This window comes from Narcine bancroftii, chromosome 2 (genome assembly GCF_036971445.1).
Source record: "Narcine bancroftii isolate sNarBan1 chromosome 2, sNarBan1.hap1, whole genome shotgun sequence".
Classification (NCBI taxonomy): Eukaryota; Metazoa; Chordata; class Chondrichthyes; order Torpediniformes; family Narcinidae; genus Narcine; species Narcine bancroftii.
The window spans coordinates 151808705-151829661 of NC_091470.1; the positions used below are offsets into that span (position 1 = coordinate 151808705).

The 20957-nt window shown below is 39.4% G+C and overlaps 1 protein-coding gene across 7 annotated transcripts in view; it reads right to left on the reverse strand.

The window, feature by feature from the left end:
- Positions 1-20957, reverse strand: part of camta1a (calmodulin binding transcription activator 1a) — a 1025873-nt gene that overhangs the window by 29658 nt on the left and 975258 nt on the right. For 3 of the 7 annotated variants that reach the window (XM_069918581.1, XM_069918586.1, XM_069918584.1), the window contains 3 exons: positions 14313-14506; positions 7864-7938; positions 2528-2558 (listed from right to left, as the gene is read on the reverse strand). In XM_069918581.1, coding sequence (XP_069774682.1) covers positions 2528-2558; positions 7864-7938; positions 14313-14506 — 300 coding nt within the window. Of the gene's footprint in view, positions 1-2527; positions 2559-7863; positions 7939-14312; positions 14507-16256; positions 16415-20957 lie in introns of those variants that run through there. The other 4 variants (XM_069918585.1, XM_069918583.1, XM_069918582.1 and 1 more) reach the window with 2 other exon arrangements.

Consider the following 20957-nt stretch of genomic DNA (forward strand, 5'->3'; position numbering starts at 1 on the left):
AGCAAATAATTAGCCTTCCTGCTAAGGTAAAGATGATAGTGAACACAACTGAGGGTTATTCAAAAGCAAATTGACACGCACAGTTGGAAGAAATAAACTTTTGGAAGGGAGGCAACCTGACATCAGTAAGTGTTGGATTTAGGTCGAAAAGGAGGAAAACATTCTCAAAAGTCAAAGTGCAAGGTGAAAACTGGTAGATGGGCAGAGGAGATAGTTGGGACTAGAGCCATTGGTAAGTATCCTCTTCTTTCAAATCTGACCAGGCTGCAAATGGAGAGTGAGTTTCCTCTGTTGACTGATTACAAGACTTTCTATACTGGTCTTTCTCACTCTACGTCCTAATGGATGGAGCCCTACTTTTAAAATGACTATTCTGTAGTCTCACTCAAATTGTCAGTGTGAGAAATGTTATATTATCACATTGGAATTATTGGGACATTTAAGATGGGGATAAAACCATGGTGCTGGAAGAGTGTGAGAGGAACTCTATTTTCCATTCAGTTCATGTTGTTTATTTGAACTCTGAAGTTTTGAAGCTGGATCACTGAATCGGGAGCACAAATCCCATAAAAATTTTGTTTAGAACAGCTTTGTTATCTGGTTTGCCAGGTAACACAACATAAAGAAGGATCAGGCAAATTACGCTATGTTTTTCTGAGACATGAGCGAGAACAAGGGCAATGGATGTTGTTTTCACAGACATTAGTAAAGCATTCGATAAGCTCCCTCCTGGATCTGGTTGGTGCAGAAGGTAAAGATGTGTGGAATCTTGGTGGTTTGGATTCATAATCAGCTTGATGGAAGGTATTGGTAGAGGGGTGTTATTTTGGAAGGGAGGCCTGAGACTAGTAGTGTTCCCCAGAGATCAGTGCTGGGGCCTCAGTTGTTTGTGATATACGCAGAAATAATTTGGATGAAAATGTAGATGGGCTGACTTATAATTTTGCAGACAATGACAGAAATTCTGGACAGTGAGAAAGGTTGTCAAAAGAATACAGCAGGATATAGATCGGATGGAAATATGGGCAATGTTATGGCAGATAAGAGGTGCTGCACTTTGGGAGGTCAAACGTGATAAGTATATACTGTATAGTAAATGATCGGACCCTCAGGAGCACTGACGTACAGAGGGATTTTGGGATAGAAGCCATAGCTCCCTGAAAGTGGCAAGACAAGAAATAAGGTGGTAAAGAGGGTGAATGGTAATACTTGCCTTCATTGGTTGAGGCATTGAGTTTAACAGTTGGGAAGTAATGTTGCAACTGTACAAAACTTTGTTTTGGATTATTTTGTGCAGTTAGGATGCAGAGTTTTGGAGTGGGTACAAAAGAGAATAACCAGGATGTTGCCTGGATTAGTGAGCACTGGCTAGACATAAAGGATGGACAAACTTGGATAGTTTTCTCCAGAGTGTCAGAGGCTGAGGGATGACCTGAAACAAGAATATAAAATTAGAAGCATTGATCGAGAAAAAAGTCAGTCTTTCTCCCATGGAAAAGTGAAAAAAGAGAGAGCACAGGTTTAAGGTTATGTTTTTCTGAACACAGAGAGTGGCAGACGCCTGGGATACACGGTCAAACATTTAAAAGGCATTTGGACAGGTACGTGAACAGACATGGGGTGGATGTACATTGACTTTGTAGAGACAGACGAGATAGTTTAAATTGGTATCATGGGTTTAAAGGACTGCGGTACTGTTCTCTAACAGGTTAATCTGCCTAATCTGCATTTGTGGAATAAAAGGCAGGTTAGGTGCAATCATAGCACATACTTTCCCGTCTGCATTTTTTTTCTGGGAGATCCTCATTAAAGCATGGCTGTGTCAGAATGTCATTAGCTCCATTGTCAGTGTGGTGTGATGGAGCTTTACCTTCCACACACAGGACCTAGGATTGGAAAGTGAGGAGGGCTGGAACGGTATTCTGAAGTAAATTCATAGGAGCTAAATTTCAGACAATTTTATCTCAGACTTCAGATTGTTCAAGGCCACATTCCAAAGTACGGTGCAGGTATCCAGTAGAATATCAGGTGCCCGATGCCTGTCACGGTCCTGTGCAGCTCTAATAATCCCTCATTTTCACTGAGGGAAGGTTTGAGGCAATACCATGAGAGCCAGGAAGTGTGCACTTCCATTCAAGGACAACATTCAGCTGGATCTGCTGGACTTTGCCTTTCCTTAGAATCTTGGTGTTGATTCCCATGAGCCAAATGAGTTCCTAATTAAACATTTTTTATTGGATAATTCCTGGATGCGCTTTACACCATCCAGCATTCCATAATTCATCGCAAATATCATTCTGGATCATGCATAAAAAAAACTGCTGAAATCATTTACCATATATATAACTATATATATGTCTATAAAATAAAAATTGTATCTTTAAGAAGCAGATTTGTTAGTACTGTGTTGAATGTTAGTTTATTTATAGGCAACAAACGGGAGTATTGGCAAGTTAGGCTGCAGCCTCATGCAAGCAGGCACCAAGCAGAAATAGAGAGAAGCTGGCCAGCACAAGGCTACACTCACCCTCTTGTACAGTCTACGGTCCACCAGGGGGCTTAGGACAGCAAAACAATACCAAACAGCTATTAGCAAACCAAATGTACCATCAATTATCAGACCAAAGGCAGGTTTCAACACTTCAAATTTTGATGCAAGATGATGCCATTTTGCCCTCTATCCCTCCCTCCTTCCCTCCCTCTCCCTCCCATTTCTATTTTGAGATTGATCTCCACTAAATAGGAGCATTGGTGATCTGGGACTTCTGATAAGGACTCTTCCAAAACTATCAGCACCAGTGTTGTCCTGAACTGCAGATCCGTTTTTGGCAGAAGGTATATAATGTGGATTTCCCTTCATTCCCTCCTGTGGCAATATATCTGGGACCAATAATAGTTATCACATTCAACAGGTTAGTAAATTCAATCACACTGGGGTAAGGTAGCAGGCATCAAAAGGCCAGCTTTGCCAACAAGCAAACAAAATTGTCATCTATTTATTCGCAAGTTGTGGGCATTGCCAGCAATGCTTGCATTTATTAACTATCTCTAATGCCCTGAGCTGAGGAGGCAGAGTCAATCACATTGGTGGCCCTACAATCATGTCCAGGATGGCAGATTTCCCTCCCCAAAGAATGTTAGCAAACCAGGTAAAATCCATGGTTACCATTTACTCTCACTAGTTATTTCAATTGCAGATTTTGTTTAATTACTTGAATTTACATGAACTTCATGTTCCTGGATCAACTCTGGGTGATGACATAACAATTGCATTATTATAATCCACTAATGACAATTCAATGAGATGCAGGCTTCCGTTTGGACTCAAAGAGCACACGCCTGTCCTCTTTGATGCAAATCTTGATTTAAACATACAAGGAGAAGTGAGGCAAATAATCACATTACAAATCATCCAATCATTTCTGAGACCTTCTATTTGTGAAGGCTGCAATGTGTCCTATGGACATGAGGCCTATCTAAGTGGTCTACAAATATAGGCAGTGTTGTAACCAGGATAACAAACAACAGAAATGCATTCATAGGAACTAAATGGTGGGAAATGTATGTAATATTCAAGAATTAATTACAAAAGTCTTGAAGTTCCTTTAAAATATGAAACATTGGGACTGATAGCAATGCAACACTGGAATTTGATAATTGCCAACATCCTTCCAAACTCACTTGATATGCATTTTTTTTTCAGTTGATATCAACTAACTGTGACTCCAAGGACCATGCAGAGGATGACAGGGCAAATCATTTCCTTTAGTGCTATTATTTTATCGCTCTCCTGAAAAGTCATTCAAATTCAGTACAGTTGGCTTATTGCCATGACCACAACCTGTCTGCCTGGCCCCTTATGTCACATTTTACTCTGGATTTCTGGCTTGGTCCCTAATACATATTTGGATTGAGGCTCGTGTTTCACATAATCTATCATCATTATCGAACTTTGGAAAGAATGACTGTTTTGAACCAATGAAAGCCATTCTACCCAATAAATCAATTTTGTGGATTGCATCAACAGTCAAAGGAAATTACCTGAGACAAATTTCTACCCCATTGATAGAATTGCTAATATTGCTCAAAGATGTTTTCAGACAAATCTTACCATGCATAAAATGAGGGCCTTTGACCAAATGTGCTCATAATGGTCTTTCAAAGCGCTAATAAATTTGTCCCACTCCCCTGATCCTTCCCCACTGCCCTGCAGATATTTCATTTCATTTCCTTTTGGAATAGAACTTTTGTATCTCCTTTCAGTACCCTTCAAAACAGTGAATTCCAAATTAAAACAACCATTGTAAATATAACAAAAATCTTCATTTCTTCCTTGTTTATTTTAAAAACAATAACCTTAAAACTGATTTTAACACAATCCCTTGCTTCCAATTCTGTTTCCCTTGGAGTCCATTGACCTTGCCCTGTGACATTTTATTCCATTCTGTCTTGTATTTCATTGATTTTAAACAAATGCTTCTAACAATGGGTCCAGAGTAGATGAGAACAAATACAACAACATATGGGTATTTTGATCTTGTGTACCTTCACAGATTTATTTATTTAGCTCTCCTAGCTCTTGGTGAATTTATTTATTTAGCTCTCCTAGCTCTTGGTGAAGGTCACAACAGGTCAATTAGAGAAAAAGAATTGACAATACAAGGCTCTCCAATTAGGTGGAACTAACCAGCCAGCCTGGCCTTACTATCTCCCAAATTTATCTCTCGGAGATGACTGGGAGCAAACCCAGGAGGAAAAATTGTACCTTTTAAAAGCTTTCATTGTGGAGCTTCATTAATTATAAAGATAAAAGAGCCAAGGAAAAAGGACAGGTTGAGAATAAATTCACAGTAGTTGTAAAGAATAGTTGATTTCCAACTAACCAGGTGCATCATGAGCATGCACATGGTGTGATCAAAGGGAGGGAACAGTGAGAAGCAGGTGAACTGGGCACTGAATGATCCAGGCACTGAATGATCCATGGGGGCAGTGAGATGAGGTTGCACTGTGTGGATGGGCACATTGGGTGATCAATTAAATGGCAATGGGAGCAAAGTAGGTCATGAAGATGAGCATAACATGATCAATGGCATTAATTAAAGAGAGGTGTGTCATGTTAATGGGCCCTATGTGATAGATGTACCAAGAGTATGGGTACTGAATGAATAAAGGGGGAATCGAAGTAGGAAAAGGATGAACCAATAAGACAAACACAATGTGCAATCAATTGGGATCTGGGGCAGGTTATATAACTAGTTTTTAGAAATTTATCCAACCAGAGTTATCAATTAAGACAGGAAAAAGAGAAAGAAGTGAAGATAACATTGATGAGGTGTGCGGGAAACACTTAATTATGGTCTCCAGATGAGTTCTCCAATATTGCTATGGACAAAGCAAAAGATGTAATAGTTTGAAAATATTCCATCCTTCATGTTTATAAATGGGTACCTATTTTGAGAGGTCATAGACAAAAGTGTGACTCGGATGGGGATTACTATTTTTGGTTAGGCAAAAGCTATAATTCAAGAATGCACATCTACCAACCATTGATGGGGCAGTAGTTAAAATTATTAGTAAAAAAGATTGTTATAAAGAAGGCCACAAATTAAATTTCATAATCCACTGATTTGGTTCATCACCAACAAAACTTTTCCAAAATAAAATCTAGAGTGAGATATTTTCTCTGTTGAAATACATAGTGCGCCAGGATAAAACTTAGACTTAGTTAACTGTTTATCAACACATCATCATCTGCGTAGTATTTTCCTTATTTTCAGATTTGCCAATTTCCCGCACTCATATTTTAAACATGGAGTGCGATAAATTCTGCCAGGCTTGGTTGAGAAGGAGCCCCCCTCACATCCACTGCCGCAAATTGCACATGCCCTGACAAATGTTTGTTGGCAATTGCTGGCAGTGCGTGAAGCCCCACCAACTAACTCATAGCCAAACAAAATGGGCTTCACTAAATATCCTGTCCACATAATTCATCTTTGTAGCCCCTGACTAGACACTTCAGGTACCAGCTAGTTCCAATATGGCAATCAATGTGCCCCTGTGTACATTTGTAGCCTGAGTCACAGTGGTTGTACATTAGTTCCAATGATGCTAACATCTGGTGTAACTATGCAAGGTCTGAAGAACATATCAATCAGCAACATTACCAAAATGGAGCTGAATATTCTGGCTATCATCTGAACCCTGCACACTGAACAGATGCCCGATGTCACTGGAAGTTGCTGCTTATATCTGCTGCCTGCTGCCATGATCCTGCAGAGATTTGATGTAATCTGAGTACTCCAAAACTGCTAAAGTCTAGAGGGAAGTGCCACCCATCTCAATCACAATTCCAAACACAGGGTAGATTGTTGATCACTTTGCCAGTGGCTACCAAGGTCTAAGTGATTGTGAACTCTTATGGGTGAAGTCAGGATGGAGTCAGAGATATTGGCAACACTGACACTTTGTGTTCACCAACGCACACAGGAATTCACCGGCACATACTATTGTGAAAGAGCTGAGTAAGTTTCAAACAAAGTTGCCAGAGCAGCAAACAAAGCACATTTGTAGCAGGATGCTACAGTGACGTTCTATTCTGCACGTGGCTCAACCATTTTCAAATGCACAACTGGGAGCTCCTGTGAGAAGGCACCAGGTCCACAGCTGCTCTAGATGTCTCCTCTCATCCTGCCTGTCTCCTCATTTGCATAACTATCACATACTTTTCTACAGTAATCTTCGCAATCTCAAGGTATCCCAAGCTTTTACAGTCAATAAAATACATTCCCAGTTGTGAAGCAAGGTAAATAGCAGCCTATTTTTGCACAGTGAGCTGGCTGTGGGACAAACTAATCAATAACAGCTGGAAACCCCCCCCCTCCCCCGAGTTTCTTTAAACCCTTTAAACCCAGCTGAAAGAACTGACAGGAATCACTCTCACCCCTGAAGGATCTCTGATCCTGCCAAGGAAAACATGAGTTTCTGTGCTCAAGGCTCTGGAGTGAGATGTGAGCTATAGCCTAATGATTGGCTTTAAGATGAGGGTCTTACATTTGAAAGAATGACTAACAGTGGACTAAAGGAAATGGTTCAACATCATAAAACCCTTCAAGGTGCTTTAATGTGATTATTAGTTAGTGGATAGATAAGAATACAAGAATACTGTAGAATATAGAATGATAAACATTCAAAGTTAAAGGCTTTGTTAAAAAAACAACTTCTGGCCACAAAAAGTTTACACCAAAAGTGCTGTTAGACTGAAATTGGATAGCATCATTTCAAAGTTATCCCAGAATTCATTCCTGCATGTTTGTTCTAACAACATGGTTCTGTCTGATCTGGAAGAATTTGCTCTGTACAAACTACTGTAGTACATTTCACATGGGCAATGCAGATTGTTGTGCTTGTTGACTGTGGTGGGCATGACACTCTAACCTGATACCATCCTTATTCAGCCAGCAAGCTGTAGGGCTCACTAGGATTGTCCACGGGGACAGGAACTGATGAATTTCAAAAGAGTCTGCTGTGGGCAGCAATGACCTTACAAACTTGCTAATGGAGAAATAGAACCTAGTGCCTTGACATTTATAGAAGCTCAGTTTCAGAAAGGAACCATGACATTGCCTATTGAAAATACTGGGTGAGATGTGGTAAAATATAGCACTGCATTATAGGAAATAATGGGAGAAACTTAACAATTGTCATGAGAATTAGATATTTAAATTCTCACACATCAAGGAGTTGATCTTAAAGTTCTACTCGTATTATTTCAGGAAGAAACAAAAGCCAGAAGGCAGAGTAAATTAGAGTGAAAATAACTTTTTCAGAAAGGGACCAGATTGTGAATGACCTTTGACATCTCACCTGTGACGACAACGGCGCAAAAATCTCATAATTTTCCGTGCAGCTTGATCCTGTTTCTTGGTCAACAGACTGCCCCTGAAACAAGGACAAGGGGGAAAAAATTAGAACAGTTCTCTTCATTGCTGAACATCCAGCAGCTTCTATAAAGCAGCTGTGCTCAAATGATTTCCGTAGTGTTCGCCAATGAAGCACAAACTCATTGATTCACAAGTAGTTGCTCTATTGACTTAAACACTGGATCTAGTCATGATCTAGATATGAAATTTGTCCAAAGGTGCAACCATAAACTTCAGCCATTGACTGAGGAACACATAGCTCACCCAGTGACGCAAACATAGAGCAGAGACATTGATGCAAACGTTGGGATTCAACTTGCAAACAAGGGGACTGGTATGTGATTCACCCTTCATGGAACATCAATGCAGGTATGTTGATCACCCACTGAAGCAAACATGGTAGAATAAAACTTCAGTTATCCAGAATTCAAGCAACTGGCAATCTCAAAAAAAAATACTGAGGAAAACAAATAAATAAATCAATAATTAGAATGAATAAGAATACTATAAATAAAAAATTTAAATAGAAGTTTTAAATTGTAAAATAAATGTTCTCTGAAGTAACACATACACCTTTGGTGAAGATGGGTGCAAATATTCAGCCAGTGGAGTGCCCTGGCCAAACTTTGCTTGTAGCAGCTGTTCGAATAAAGATATATGAAGCAGAAATGGTGTTGTCCAGGATGAAGCTGGTTGATGCCGCTCACCATTGGGGTGACTTTCTTAAAGTGTCTCCTTATCCCTGCTTAGTAAGAGTCTTTATCTTTATTACTACATTATTAAGTATATTAGTAAGACTTTATCTGTAAACTTGTTGGGGGGGGGGGGGAAGGAAATATAATGATCTGTAACATTATTGTTCATCTTTCATGGGCAGTTCCAAGGAAGGGGAGAAACCTACAGATGAAGCGATGGGTAAATGTTTTCAAAGAATGTGACCAAAAATAAAGTAAAATGGTTTAAGCTTTATTCATGCAAAGGAACTTTGTTCGTACAGTATAGTTTATTTGTCTTTTAAACTGCCTATTATTAAATGCATTATAATAGTGTATTAGTGAGACTCAAGTAACCGGAAACTTATCTGGCATCTACCAATTCCTCATAGGTGCTGAATACCAGGGGGTTTTACTGTCTGCAGTTTTCAGTGATTTAAAAAAAAATTTTTTTTATTTTTCACACTATAAACCATATTGACCAAGATACATACAGACATTTTTCTTCTTAAATATATACAGTGTCGTTTTCTCCCCCTTTTCCCCCTCCCTTCCCTCCCTCCCTCACTCCCTTTCCCATTTATTTGAAGTTCAATCTATAAGATACATTAAGCCCGTTAAACAATGTTGTCACTTAATAAAAATAAACAAGAAATTTTACTGAGTCAGTTCTTTTCGTTATCTTCTCCTTCTGTCATTTTAGGTGGTGGAAGTGCACGGTAGGATTTCTCTATTGTGTTTCATGTATGGCTCCCATATTTGTTCGAATATTGTAATGTTATTTCTTAAATTATATGTTATTTTTTCTAATGGAATACATTTATTCATTTCTATATACCATTGTTGTATTCTCAAGTTGTCTTCTAATTTCCAGGTTGACATAATACATTTTTTTGCTGCAGCTGGGGCTATCATAACAAATCTTTTTTGTGCTCCATCCAAATCAAGTCCAAATTCTTTGTTTCTTATATTACTTAGGAGGAAGATCTCTGGGGTTTTTTGGTATATTGCTTTTTGTGATTTTATTTAATATCTGGTTTAGATCTTCCCAAAATTTTTCCACTTTCTCACATGTGCAAATTGCATGAATTGTTGTTCCCGTTTTCTTTTTACAGCGAAAACATCTGTCTGATACTGTTGGGTCCCATTTATTTAACTTTTGAGGTGTGATGTATAGCCTGTGTATCCAGTTATATTGTATCATACGTAACCTCATATTTATTGTATTTCTCATAGTTCCGGAGCATAGCTTCTCCCATGTTTCATTCTTTATCTTTATGTTTAGATCTTGTTCCCATTTTTGTTTAGGTTTACCATTTGTTTCCTCGTTCTCCTTTTCTTGCAGTTTGATGTACATGTTTGTTACATATTTTTTGATTATCATTGTGTCTGTAATCACATATTCAAAATTGCTTCCTTCTGGTAACTTCAGACTGTTTCCCAATTTATCCTTCAAGTAGGTTGTCAGTTGGTAGTATGCAAACATCGTATCGTGAGTTATATTATATTTATCCTTCATTTGTTCAAAGGATAATAATTTATTTCCCGAAAAACAATTTTCTATTCTTTTGATCCCTTTTCTCTCCCATTCTCTAAAGGAAAGGTTACCTATTGTAAAAGAGATTAGCTGATTTTGCGTCAATATTAGTTTTGGTAGTTGGTAATTTGTTTTATTCCTTTCTACATGAATCTTCTTCCAAATGTTGAGTAGATGATGTAATACCGGTGAATTCCTACGTTGTACCAATTTTTCATCCCATTTATATAGTATATATTCAGGTATCTTCTCCCCTATTTTATCTAGTTCTAATCTGGTCCAATCTGGTTTTTCCCTTGTTTGATAAAAATCTGATAGGTATCTTAATTGTGCGGCTCTATAATAATTTTTAAAGTTTGGTAGTTGTAAGCTTCCTTGTTTGTACCATTCTATTAATTTATCTAGTGCGATCCTCGGTTCCCCCCTTTCCATAAAAATTTCCTTATTATTTTCTTTAACTCCTTGAAGAATTTCTCTGTTAGGCGTATTGGTAATGACTGAAGTAGGTATTGTATCCTTGGGAAAATGTTCATTTTAATACAGTTTATCCTTCCTATCAGTGTTAGTGGTAAGTCTTTCCAATGCTCTAAGTCATCTTGTAATTTTTTCATTAATGGATGGTAATTGAGTTTATATAGATGGCCGAGGTTTTTATTTAGTTGTATACCTAGGTATCGCATTGCTTGCGTTTGCCATCTAAATGGCGATTCTTTCTTAAACTTTGAGAAATCTGCATTATTCATTGGCATTGCTTCACTTTTATTTGCGTTGATCTTGTACCCCGACACTTCTCCATATTCCTTCAATTTCCTATGTAATTCTTTTATTGATATTTCTGGTTGTGTTAAGTATATTATAACGTCATCTGCAAATAGACTGATTTTATATTCCTTCTCTTTTATTTTTATCCCTTTTATTTTATTTTCTGTTCTTATCAGTTCTGCCAGTGGTTCTATAGCCAACGCGAACAGTGAGGAAGATAGTGGACATCCCTGCCTTGTTGATCTGCTTAAGTTAAATTGTTTTGATATATATCCATTTACTGTCACTTTCGCCAATGGCCCCTTATATAATGCTTTAATCCAATTAATATACTTCTCTGGTAGGCTGCATTTTTGTAGTACTTTGAATAAATAATTCCATTCTACTCTGTCAAAGGCCTTCTCTGCGTCTAAAGCAACCGCTACTGTTGGAGCTTTATTTCCTTCTACTGCATGAATTAAGTTAATAAATTTACAGATATTGTCTGTTGTTCGTCTTTTTTAATAAATCCAGTTTGGTCCAGATTTACTATTTTTGGTACATAGTCGGCTAATCTGTTTGCTAATAGTTTAGCTATTATCTTATAATCTGTGTTAAGTAAAGATATTGGTCAATATGACGCTGGCGCAAGTGGATCTTTCCCTGTCTTTGGTATTACTGTAATTATTGCTGTTTTGCATGAATCTGGTATGCTTTGAGTTTTATCAATCTGGTTGATTACTTCCAGAAGGGGAGGAATTAATAAGTCTTTAAATGTTTTATAGAATTCTATTGGGAATCCATCCTCTCCTGGTCTTTTATTATTTGGTAGTTTTTTTTTTATTATCTCTTGTATTTCTACTATTCCAAATGGTTCTGTTATTTTATTTTGTTCCTCTATTTGTAATTTTGGTAGTTCAATTTTAGTTAAAAATTCAAAAATATGGAAATGTAGCATTCACCACTAATTGTCACCCATTCACAAAACTAGTTATCCTTCTTCTTTGGCTTGGCTTCGCGGACAAAGATTTATGGAGGGGTATGTCCACGTCTGCTGCAGGCTCGTTGGTGACTAACAAGTCCGATGCAGGACAGGCAGGCACGGTTGCAGCAGTTGCAAGGGAAAATTGGTGGGTTGGGGTTGGGTGTTGGGTTTTTCCTCCTTTGTCTTTTGTCAGTGAGGTGGGCTCTGCGGTCTTCTTCAAAGGTGGTTGCAGCCCGCCGAACTGTGAGGCGCCAAGATGCACGGTTGGAGGCGAGATCAGCCCACTGGCGGTGGTCAATGTGGCAGGCACCAAGAGATTTCTTTAAGTAGTCCTTGTACCTCTTCTTTGGTGCACCTCTGTCTTGGTGGCCAGTGGAGAGCTCGCCATATAACACGATCTTGGGAAGGCGATGGTCCTCCATTCTGGAGACGTGACCCACCCAGCGCAGTTGGGTCTTCAGCAGCGTGGATTCGATGCTTGTGGATTCTGCCAGCTCGAGTACTTCGATGTTGGTGATGAAGTCATTCCAATGAATGTTGAGGAGGGAGCGGAGACAGCGCTGATGGAAGCCTTCTAGGAGCCGTAGGTGATGCTGGTAGAGGACCCATGATTCAGAGCCGAACAGGAGCGTGGGTATGACAACGACTCTGTACACAATGATCTTTGTGTGTTTCTTCAGTTGATTGTTTTTCCAGACTCTCTTGTGTAGTCTTCCAAAGGCGCTATTTGCCTTGGCAAGTCTGTTGTCTATCTCTTTGTCGACCCTTGCATCAGATGAAGTGGTGCAGCCGAGGTAGGTAAACTGGTTGACTGTTTTGAGTTCTGTGTGCCCGATGGAGATGTGGGGGGGCTGGTAGTCATGGTGGGAGCTGGCTGATGGAGGACCTCAGTTTTCTTCAGGCTGACTTCCAGGCCAAACAAACTCGATAAAGATGAAATTCCCTTAACATATGGCAAAGATGTTCCAGATATATCACAATGTCTTTTAAGATGAGAAGCAGGAATTAATATTGAGTAACGCGAAAATGCCCAAGGCCTTGAATTACTATTTTCTGTGGGTCTTTAAGGTGGAAGACAGGTCTTCACCTTAACATTCTAGAGTGATGGTATGGATGCAATAGGAGGGGAAGACCTGGATATAATTACTAAAGAGATAGCACTGAGCACATTAGTGGGTCTAATGACAGATAAGTACCCGGTCCTGATAGAATGCATCCTAGAAAAGTACAGTTGAGGCATTTGTGGCAATTTACTAATATTCTCTGGATTTTGGACGGGTCCCGGCAGATCGGAAGGCCGAAAATACAGGGAAAAGGCAGGTAACCACAGGCCTGCTAGCTTCATGCCTGTAGCCAGAAAAAATGCTCGAAGCTATAACCAAAGAAGAAATAGTAAGATATATGGATCAGGCAAACCTAACATAGATTCTGGAAGCGAACTGTGGAGAGAAGAAAATAGGTGGATACTGTATACTTCATTTTACAGAAGGGTTGGTTTGCTGGTACAACAGGTTATTGAGAAGGCAAATGAAATGTTGGTTTTCATTGCTGGAAGAATTCAATTCAAGAGCAATTCTACTGCGACTTTACAGGGTACTGATGAGGAAGCACTTGGAATATTGCATGCAGTTCTTGTCTTCTTACTTGAGAAAGGCTATGCTAGCTTTGAAAGTGGGGCAGAGGAGGTTCACCAGATTGATTCCAGGGATGAGGAGAGATTGATTTGCCTGGGAATATACTTATTGGAATTTAGAAGAATGAGACTGTGTCTCATTGAAACATGTAAAAATATTAAATGGACAGATAAGAGAAAGGCAAGAAAGTTGTTTCTAAAGGTAGAGCAAGACCTGAACTGGGGAAATAGCCTCAAGGTTTTGGGGAGTGCCTTTAGGATGGAGATGAGGAGGAACTGCTTTTCCCAGTCATCAATGAATCTGTGTGATTCTCTGTCCAAAAAAAGCAGTGGAGGCTACCTCATTAAATATAATCAGATAGACTTCTTCATGTCGGAGAATTGAGGGTTATGGAGAAAATGCAGTTTGGTGGAGCTGAGTACAAGGCCACAATCTTATTGAATGGGACAGCAGGCTCGACAGGCCTAATGGCCCACTCCTGCTCCTATAGCTGAGAGCCAAGTATTGATCATCTGAAAATGATACATTTATTCCTGATCTCTGCTTTCTGTCCTCTATCACCACAAATATTTCTCCCACCCCAATGTCCTCAGCATATGTAGCATCTTTTTTGTGTGGCCCCTCATCAAATGCCTTTTGCAAATCCCAATATACCACTGGTTCCTTCATCTGATCTGCCAGTGTAACTTTAAAAACTCCGTTAGATCATCAAATACAGTGTTCCTTTCGTAACACATTGACCCAATAATAAATTCTGAATGATGTCTATAAACAAAGTCCTACCTGATTTTCTGTTGGACCATGGCAGCTGTCCTTCGCTTCTGTCTCATCTTTCCGTACTCCTTATAGCTACGGTAATACTGCTGGATAAGGACAGCTGCTCGCCGACTCTGCTGGAACTTCTTCTGCTCGTAATAGCTGCGAAACTTGCTCTGGATCAGGATGGCGGCCAGCGTCATCTTTTTGTAAAGTGCATACTGAGGAGACACAAAGACCAACGTTCTTGTCAGAAGGGGAAAATAAAATAGGTGAATCACAGAAAGATAGAGTGGCTGGTTTGGAGGGGGGGCGGAATGTGGTGGAAGAAATGGGACCCCAGTTAAAATGGCTTAACCTCAAATTAATATAACCTCAGCTTTCAGGATCCTCATCTCAAATTAGTAACTCACATCCAACAATGTGTAACAAAATTAGTGAACACTAAAGAACATAAATAGTTCGTTCAAGTGCACTTTGCTATTAATTAGATCGTGGCTGTTCTTCTATCTCAACTTCACATTTCCATCCAATCCTTAAGCCTCTTGAATCTCTTGGAACAAAACGAAAACGAGATGGAGAAAATCAAAATCTTGGTTGATGCTCAAAAGTAAACAAAATCCCAGGGTGATTCAGCATTTAAGTCCTCATGTACTACTTATCTGTATGTTTAGAAAGTCTGATGGCACGTCCAAATGGCATGTTTCGCTCCCTCTAACCATTCCCCTGCAATGACATGGGCTAAGCCACTAATTAAAGGTCAGCTGATGTTATGGGGCTGATGAACCTGGATGGAGTTACTGTTGAAAGTTTTTTTTACAGTTAATCTCCCTCCCTTGTCAAATAGATTTTAAAAATCACCAATATTTATATAAACTCATCAAAGAAAAACAGTCAGGAAAATGGAATAAAACTACACATTTTTAATACTCTCCTATGATTTTTTTCCCCTCCCTGGTTTAGTTTGTTCAGGAAATAATTCTTTACGTTCCTGGAGATTCCAGGTTCATACTGGAGACCTGTAAACTCTGGTATGGCTTAGGTTACGATGATTTCGGCAAAACCATGTCATTTAGTAGCAAAATACAAGAAAATTTATGCCAGAATTCTCATGTTAGAAAATAAGCAAATTTAAATTGCAACTTCCCAAATGTGATGAGAAACTACTTCCACCATGCAAGTGCACCATCAAGCCACCCGTGCTCCCTGATTCAGCCCCAGATGGGAAGTTGTCCAATTCCAGTTAATGCACCCTTACAGATCACCAACCAATTGCAGTTGGGAATAGAGCAATTCATCAGAAGCTACAAGCAATAAGGGACCAGTTATTCTGAGATGCTGGAAAGATAGTGTTCTCCTTGGAGAGAGTAGATGAAAGAAAATTTTAAATTTGATTCAGAGTAAATAAAGATAAACTGTTTCCACTGGCATGAAACAAACACAGAAATGCTGGATGAACTCAGCCAGCAGTCAAGCAACACCTGCAGAGAGAGAACCTAGTTCACTGGGTTCTACCAGCATGTCTTGTTTTTATTTCAGGTTCCAGCATCTGCAATTTTACTTCTTTTCCACTAACATGAAGGTCAATAATCATGGGACTCAAATTTAAACTAATTTACAGAGGAAGAAGAGGGGAGATGAGGAGAGTTTCTTTCTCAGAGCAAGAAGTTTATGATCTGGAATGCACCCGCTGGAAGGGCGGTAGAGTCATGAGCAACATCCAAATTGGAATTGGATTAATACTTGACTAGACTCAGGTCTACGTGGAAGAGAAGGAAATGAGGGACAGATTGGATAGCTCTTTAAAAGAGCCAGCACAGGCATGAAGAGCTGATTAGCTTTCCTCTGCACTGTGAGATTCAATAATGATGTGAAGGTACATCATGTGGGCTTTCTTCTCACTTGATACCCAGCATATATTCAAAGCAATACACCCCTTTAAAATGAGAATGAAATGCACATTACCCTTGGCTTCAGTGAATGGTGCAGATTTGCTGAGAATCCACACAGCAGAGGGCACTAACACACAGTGCACACTGCAGACCCAGCTCTGCTCCCACAGTCTCTCCTGTTTCAGAGCTCCGGACCTCTGCAACCACTGTGGAAGAGTTGATAAGTGAGTTCTCCTGCTGTGGTGAAAGGGGAAGGAAATTCAGAAGTACAGGCATCGCTGTTCAGCCTCACGCAATGTCAGAAGGATCCCCCAGCCCCACAAATATCTGTGATTAAGAAGGACCAGGAAAAGTCATGTCATTGGGAACACCATCAATTCCTGACTTGGACGTACATCAAATGTTGCTACATTGTTAATCAACCATTCTGGAACCCTTGACATTCATGGCAGTGCCATCTTTAACGGAACTTCAAGAAGAAGGCCCATGATCACCTTCTCAGGCTAAGAGAAGCAGAATCCAGTCTGTTCTTATTTACTCTGTGATTTTCTAATTATAATGCAAGATCAAAAGATTGTGGTTGCTTGATATATAGGTCATTTACTCCAAACATTTTGGCACCCCTTTGCATAGATACTGCCTGACCTTCAGAGTATTTCCAGCATCTTCTGTTTTATTATACTGATAGAGATAGATCAACTAGTGTGGGAGGAGGCTTGACAGCAACACAAACATCACGATGGAGCAACTGTCCATGACCTGCTTCTGCTACATAAATTCCATGGTTGCAATCTGCAATTTTAAACATTAATTAAATCTCCCTTTAATCTACCCATTTTTAATCTGAAGGCTGCCTTTCTCGATCATTCTTCTTTTCTGAAGCCTCTTAACTTTGTTACCTGTAAACCTCTTCAGCGACCTCCCAAAAGTGAAAGTGGTTCATGCAAAACTATTTGCTCTCAATCAATTGATCAATTTAAATGATCATGCAAATGAATAGGAGCACATGGTTCTGGGCACATGAAGACAACATGTATTATCCCCAAAGGCTAACATCATCTGCGATCTCAATACAGGGCTCACACTTAATAATGCCAGTAAAAAAATAAATTACAGACATGTGTCAAAATACTGCATAACTGGCAGTCAATGTGTGGCTCTCGATCATAAAAGAGCAAAATGAACAACATTCAGATTCCATTTGTGAACTACATTACCTTCAAGGCTATCCATGTAAGCTTGCAAAGTGAATATAATTGACATTAGTAACAGAGAAAAGAAAGCCTCTTCTATAAAAAGTAGAGCTTGCTGAGACAATGGTGGGGCACAACATCAACTTAGTTTCAACACTGCCTTTAACACTGAAGAACATCACAAAGCTCTGTGTGGATGAAGAGTGTCGAGGATTTCAGAGGTTTTTGGGAAAATGTGGTGATCTCCGGAGGAGTTTTTAAATTTTGCTCAGTGACATCATAGATGGTAAATTTTTTGAAACAATTTCCCCCTATTCATGATGCCACTTTCATCCCTTTTGAGAATAGAAAGAAATCAATCAGTCTCCCCACCCTCCTTCTCTATTCAACCCTGACCATCCTAAATTTGCCTTGCCTGATAAACTCAAATAGATTATGAGAGTGGTTCTGAGAAATGTATTCCCAGATTTGGGATTTTCCCCATTGGTTTCCTTTATTTCAAATCTGTTCCCAGCATGAGGCCCAGCACAATGGCTAGCTGCCAACTGGGCCATCTGCTCTGTTTTCCCCATTACAATGGTACCAGGGGACATTTTACCACATAGAATCAGTTCCGGTAAAAAGTTCGCAGCAGAACCATTTTTTGAAATTCACAAATTTGTGTGTAAAAAAAAAAAGGTCCAAAAACATGCTGTGGAAGACCAAAACATTGCTGATCAGCACCCAAGGGATAATGCAAGTTATATTAGGAAATTCAGAGTGAAAATGAAAAGATTGGGATTCAAAACCAGAAGACTATAAGAAGAAATGGGCCTCAGATACCTACTATCCTGACTTGGCCAGCTCTATTTGTAACTTGGACAACCAAAGGAAGACTGTTGTCTCAGCCAGCCTCTAAGCTGATCTGGTAAGTCACAAGTCAAGTAGAAATCTCATATGGCCACTCTTTGACAACAATTTCCATATTCCATGAATGATTACAGGAACGGTTAACTATTAGTAAGTTATTTGATCAAAAAGGTTAGGTTCCTGGACTTTTTAAATATCCCGCAGAGCTTTTGAACTGAACATCTGTTCTACGACAATGTGCGAAGAAAGAAAAAAAGAACAATCTGCAGATGGAGCAACATCCGTGGAGGAATGGTCAATGTTTCTGGCTGGAATCTTATGTCCCTGTTCATCAAAGGAAGGTGAAGTGACTCAATGGGTCAGGCAGCGTCCAAGGTTAGAAATGATCAGTCGACATCTTGGGTCAGGACCTTTTATTGAGAGTCTGTTCTACAACACTTCATCTCTCCAACCCTGGTTTGCCATTATTCGAGGGAGGGGAACGTGCAGTTGTCTAATCTGCTATGAAGTTATAATGATTCAAGTACAGTTGTTATCATCAGAATTTAGCTCAAAGTGGATGTGGAATTTACACCTGGAATATTCACAGGGATGTCTCTGTGGATAAGCAGAATTATGCTCAGATGCTGCTATGAGAATGCAGGCCAAAGAGTCATTAGGAGGAAGTGTTTGGAGGCAGTGAAGTATTAACTAAAATAACAGTAAAATTGAGTGAGATTGGGGAATTGGAGAGCAAGATAATAATAAGAAATGGACTACTTAGCAGAACAGCCACCATTTGTTAAAATTAACTTGGCTTTGCATAAGATATTGGAGAACAGCAGCAGGAAATAAATGATATTGAGAGATAATCCATGTTAGATCTCACTGGCTGCTCCTCTTGCCGTGCTCTTGCCATCTGCTTGCATAACTTATAAAGCTACTGGAAGAGGGCCAAGTTGATGGCTCTTATTAGACACTATTTCTGTGAATTCTTTCTGTTGAAAGTGGGAAATATTACAGTTGGGAATGGAATACATCCGTCACTAATCCCTCACAGATGAGATGTACAGTTAAGCTTCCTCTGCATTCCCTCATCAAATACTCCACAGTACGCATCAAATCCAGAGTAAGATCTCTTCTTGATTTTTCCCACCAAAGTCTCTCAGGATCACTTTGGGATCTTCACCATTTCTGATCACAGGCGATTGCATGGGAGCAGTACTCATTTCATCTGAGTGAATATTGCCTGGTTCAGGTGAGCAAAAGTGACTAATTTGCTTTCTACAAAATACTGCTTCATCTCATGCTTATTGAAAAATGGGTGGGACTTTCATCTTATGTCATTGGATTCACCATCTGTTGTACAATTTGCCTGAATAACTCATCAGAGATGAAAAGAGTCATTATTTTCAAAAGAAATGTGTAAAGGGCCGTGAAGAAGAGGACAACGTCGGTGAAAGAATAGAGGAGCATTTTGGGCCAACTATATAATTGGCTTCCCCTCACACCACGGATGCTGCCAGATCTGCTCAATGTTTGAGGAGTGAAACACAAACGTCTGCAGATGTTGTGATTGCAATGAAAATCTTTGACAAATTTTTTTGCATTCTGATTTATATTTCATGTCACAGCAACTGTCCTCAAGAAAATGATGGGCCTAACTGAGGACTTTCTGGTAGCTAAGGTCTGTTGTCTGTTCATGACAGCTGTTGCGATCTAGGTCCTGTTCTCTGTGCGTGGGCCAAGCATTTCCAAACACATTGAGGACAGTATATATATTTCTTGGATACGGTTTTCAGTTGCCAGATGCCTCTAGCCGGGTTAGGGACATATGGTTCAGTGAAAGCATACGAGTTCTAATACCTGAAGAAATGCAATTTGGCATATCCATTGAACTTCGAAACCTTGTGATGCAAGTAATTACTGAGGCCAGATGGGTTAGCTCATCAGAAGACAGTCTGAGGTAGCAATAGTGCGTCAATAAATCTGTGTCAATGTCACAAGTTTTACTCTCTAGAATCATTGGGACATACAACACAAAAAAGGGCCTTGCTCATCTGTATCATCTTAATGCTCATCCCATTTTTGCACATCAGGCCTGTATTCCTCTACTCTTTTCCTGACTGTCAAAATGCCTTTTTAATACAATTGTATCTGCCTCCACTATCGGTCTGGCAGCTCATTCCAGATATTTACAACCCTCTGTGTGAAAACTTTAACCCCTCGATCTCCTTTCATTTTCTCCCCTCTCACCTTAAACATTCACCCTTTTGTTCTAGACTTCCCTGTCCTGAAAAAATAGATTTTGACTATCCTGTCTATGCCCCTCATAATATTATAAACGCTCAGTCTCCAACAAGTGAGAATAGATCAGCTGATCCAATCTCTCCTTTTCAAAAAATACATTGTAATTTATAGTAATAACATAGTTTATAGTAATTTTGCACCTTGTTCTGCACAATGCTGATGCAAATTTCCTGCTCATGATCATAAACCTGATTCTGATTCTGTTCCAGGTAATGTCCTGGTGAATCTCACCTGCGCTCTCTCTGCAAGCTTCCTTTAATGTAGAACCAGAACTATACACAACACTCCTAGTGCAGTCCAACCAACACTTCATACAATTGCAACATTTGAGAAAATTAAAGAACCTTCAAGCCATAAATTAAAACAAGCCTCATTGTTTTGATTTTATCCATGTTAGTATGCAAAGTTTTCTTTTAATTTTTTCGTCATGTTCCTGAACATCCACACAG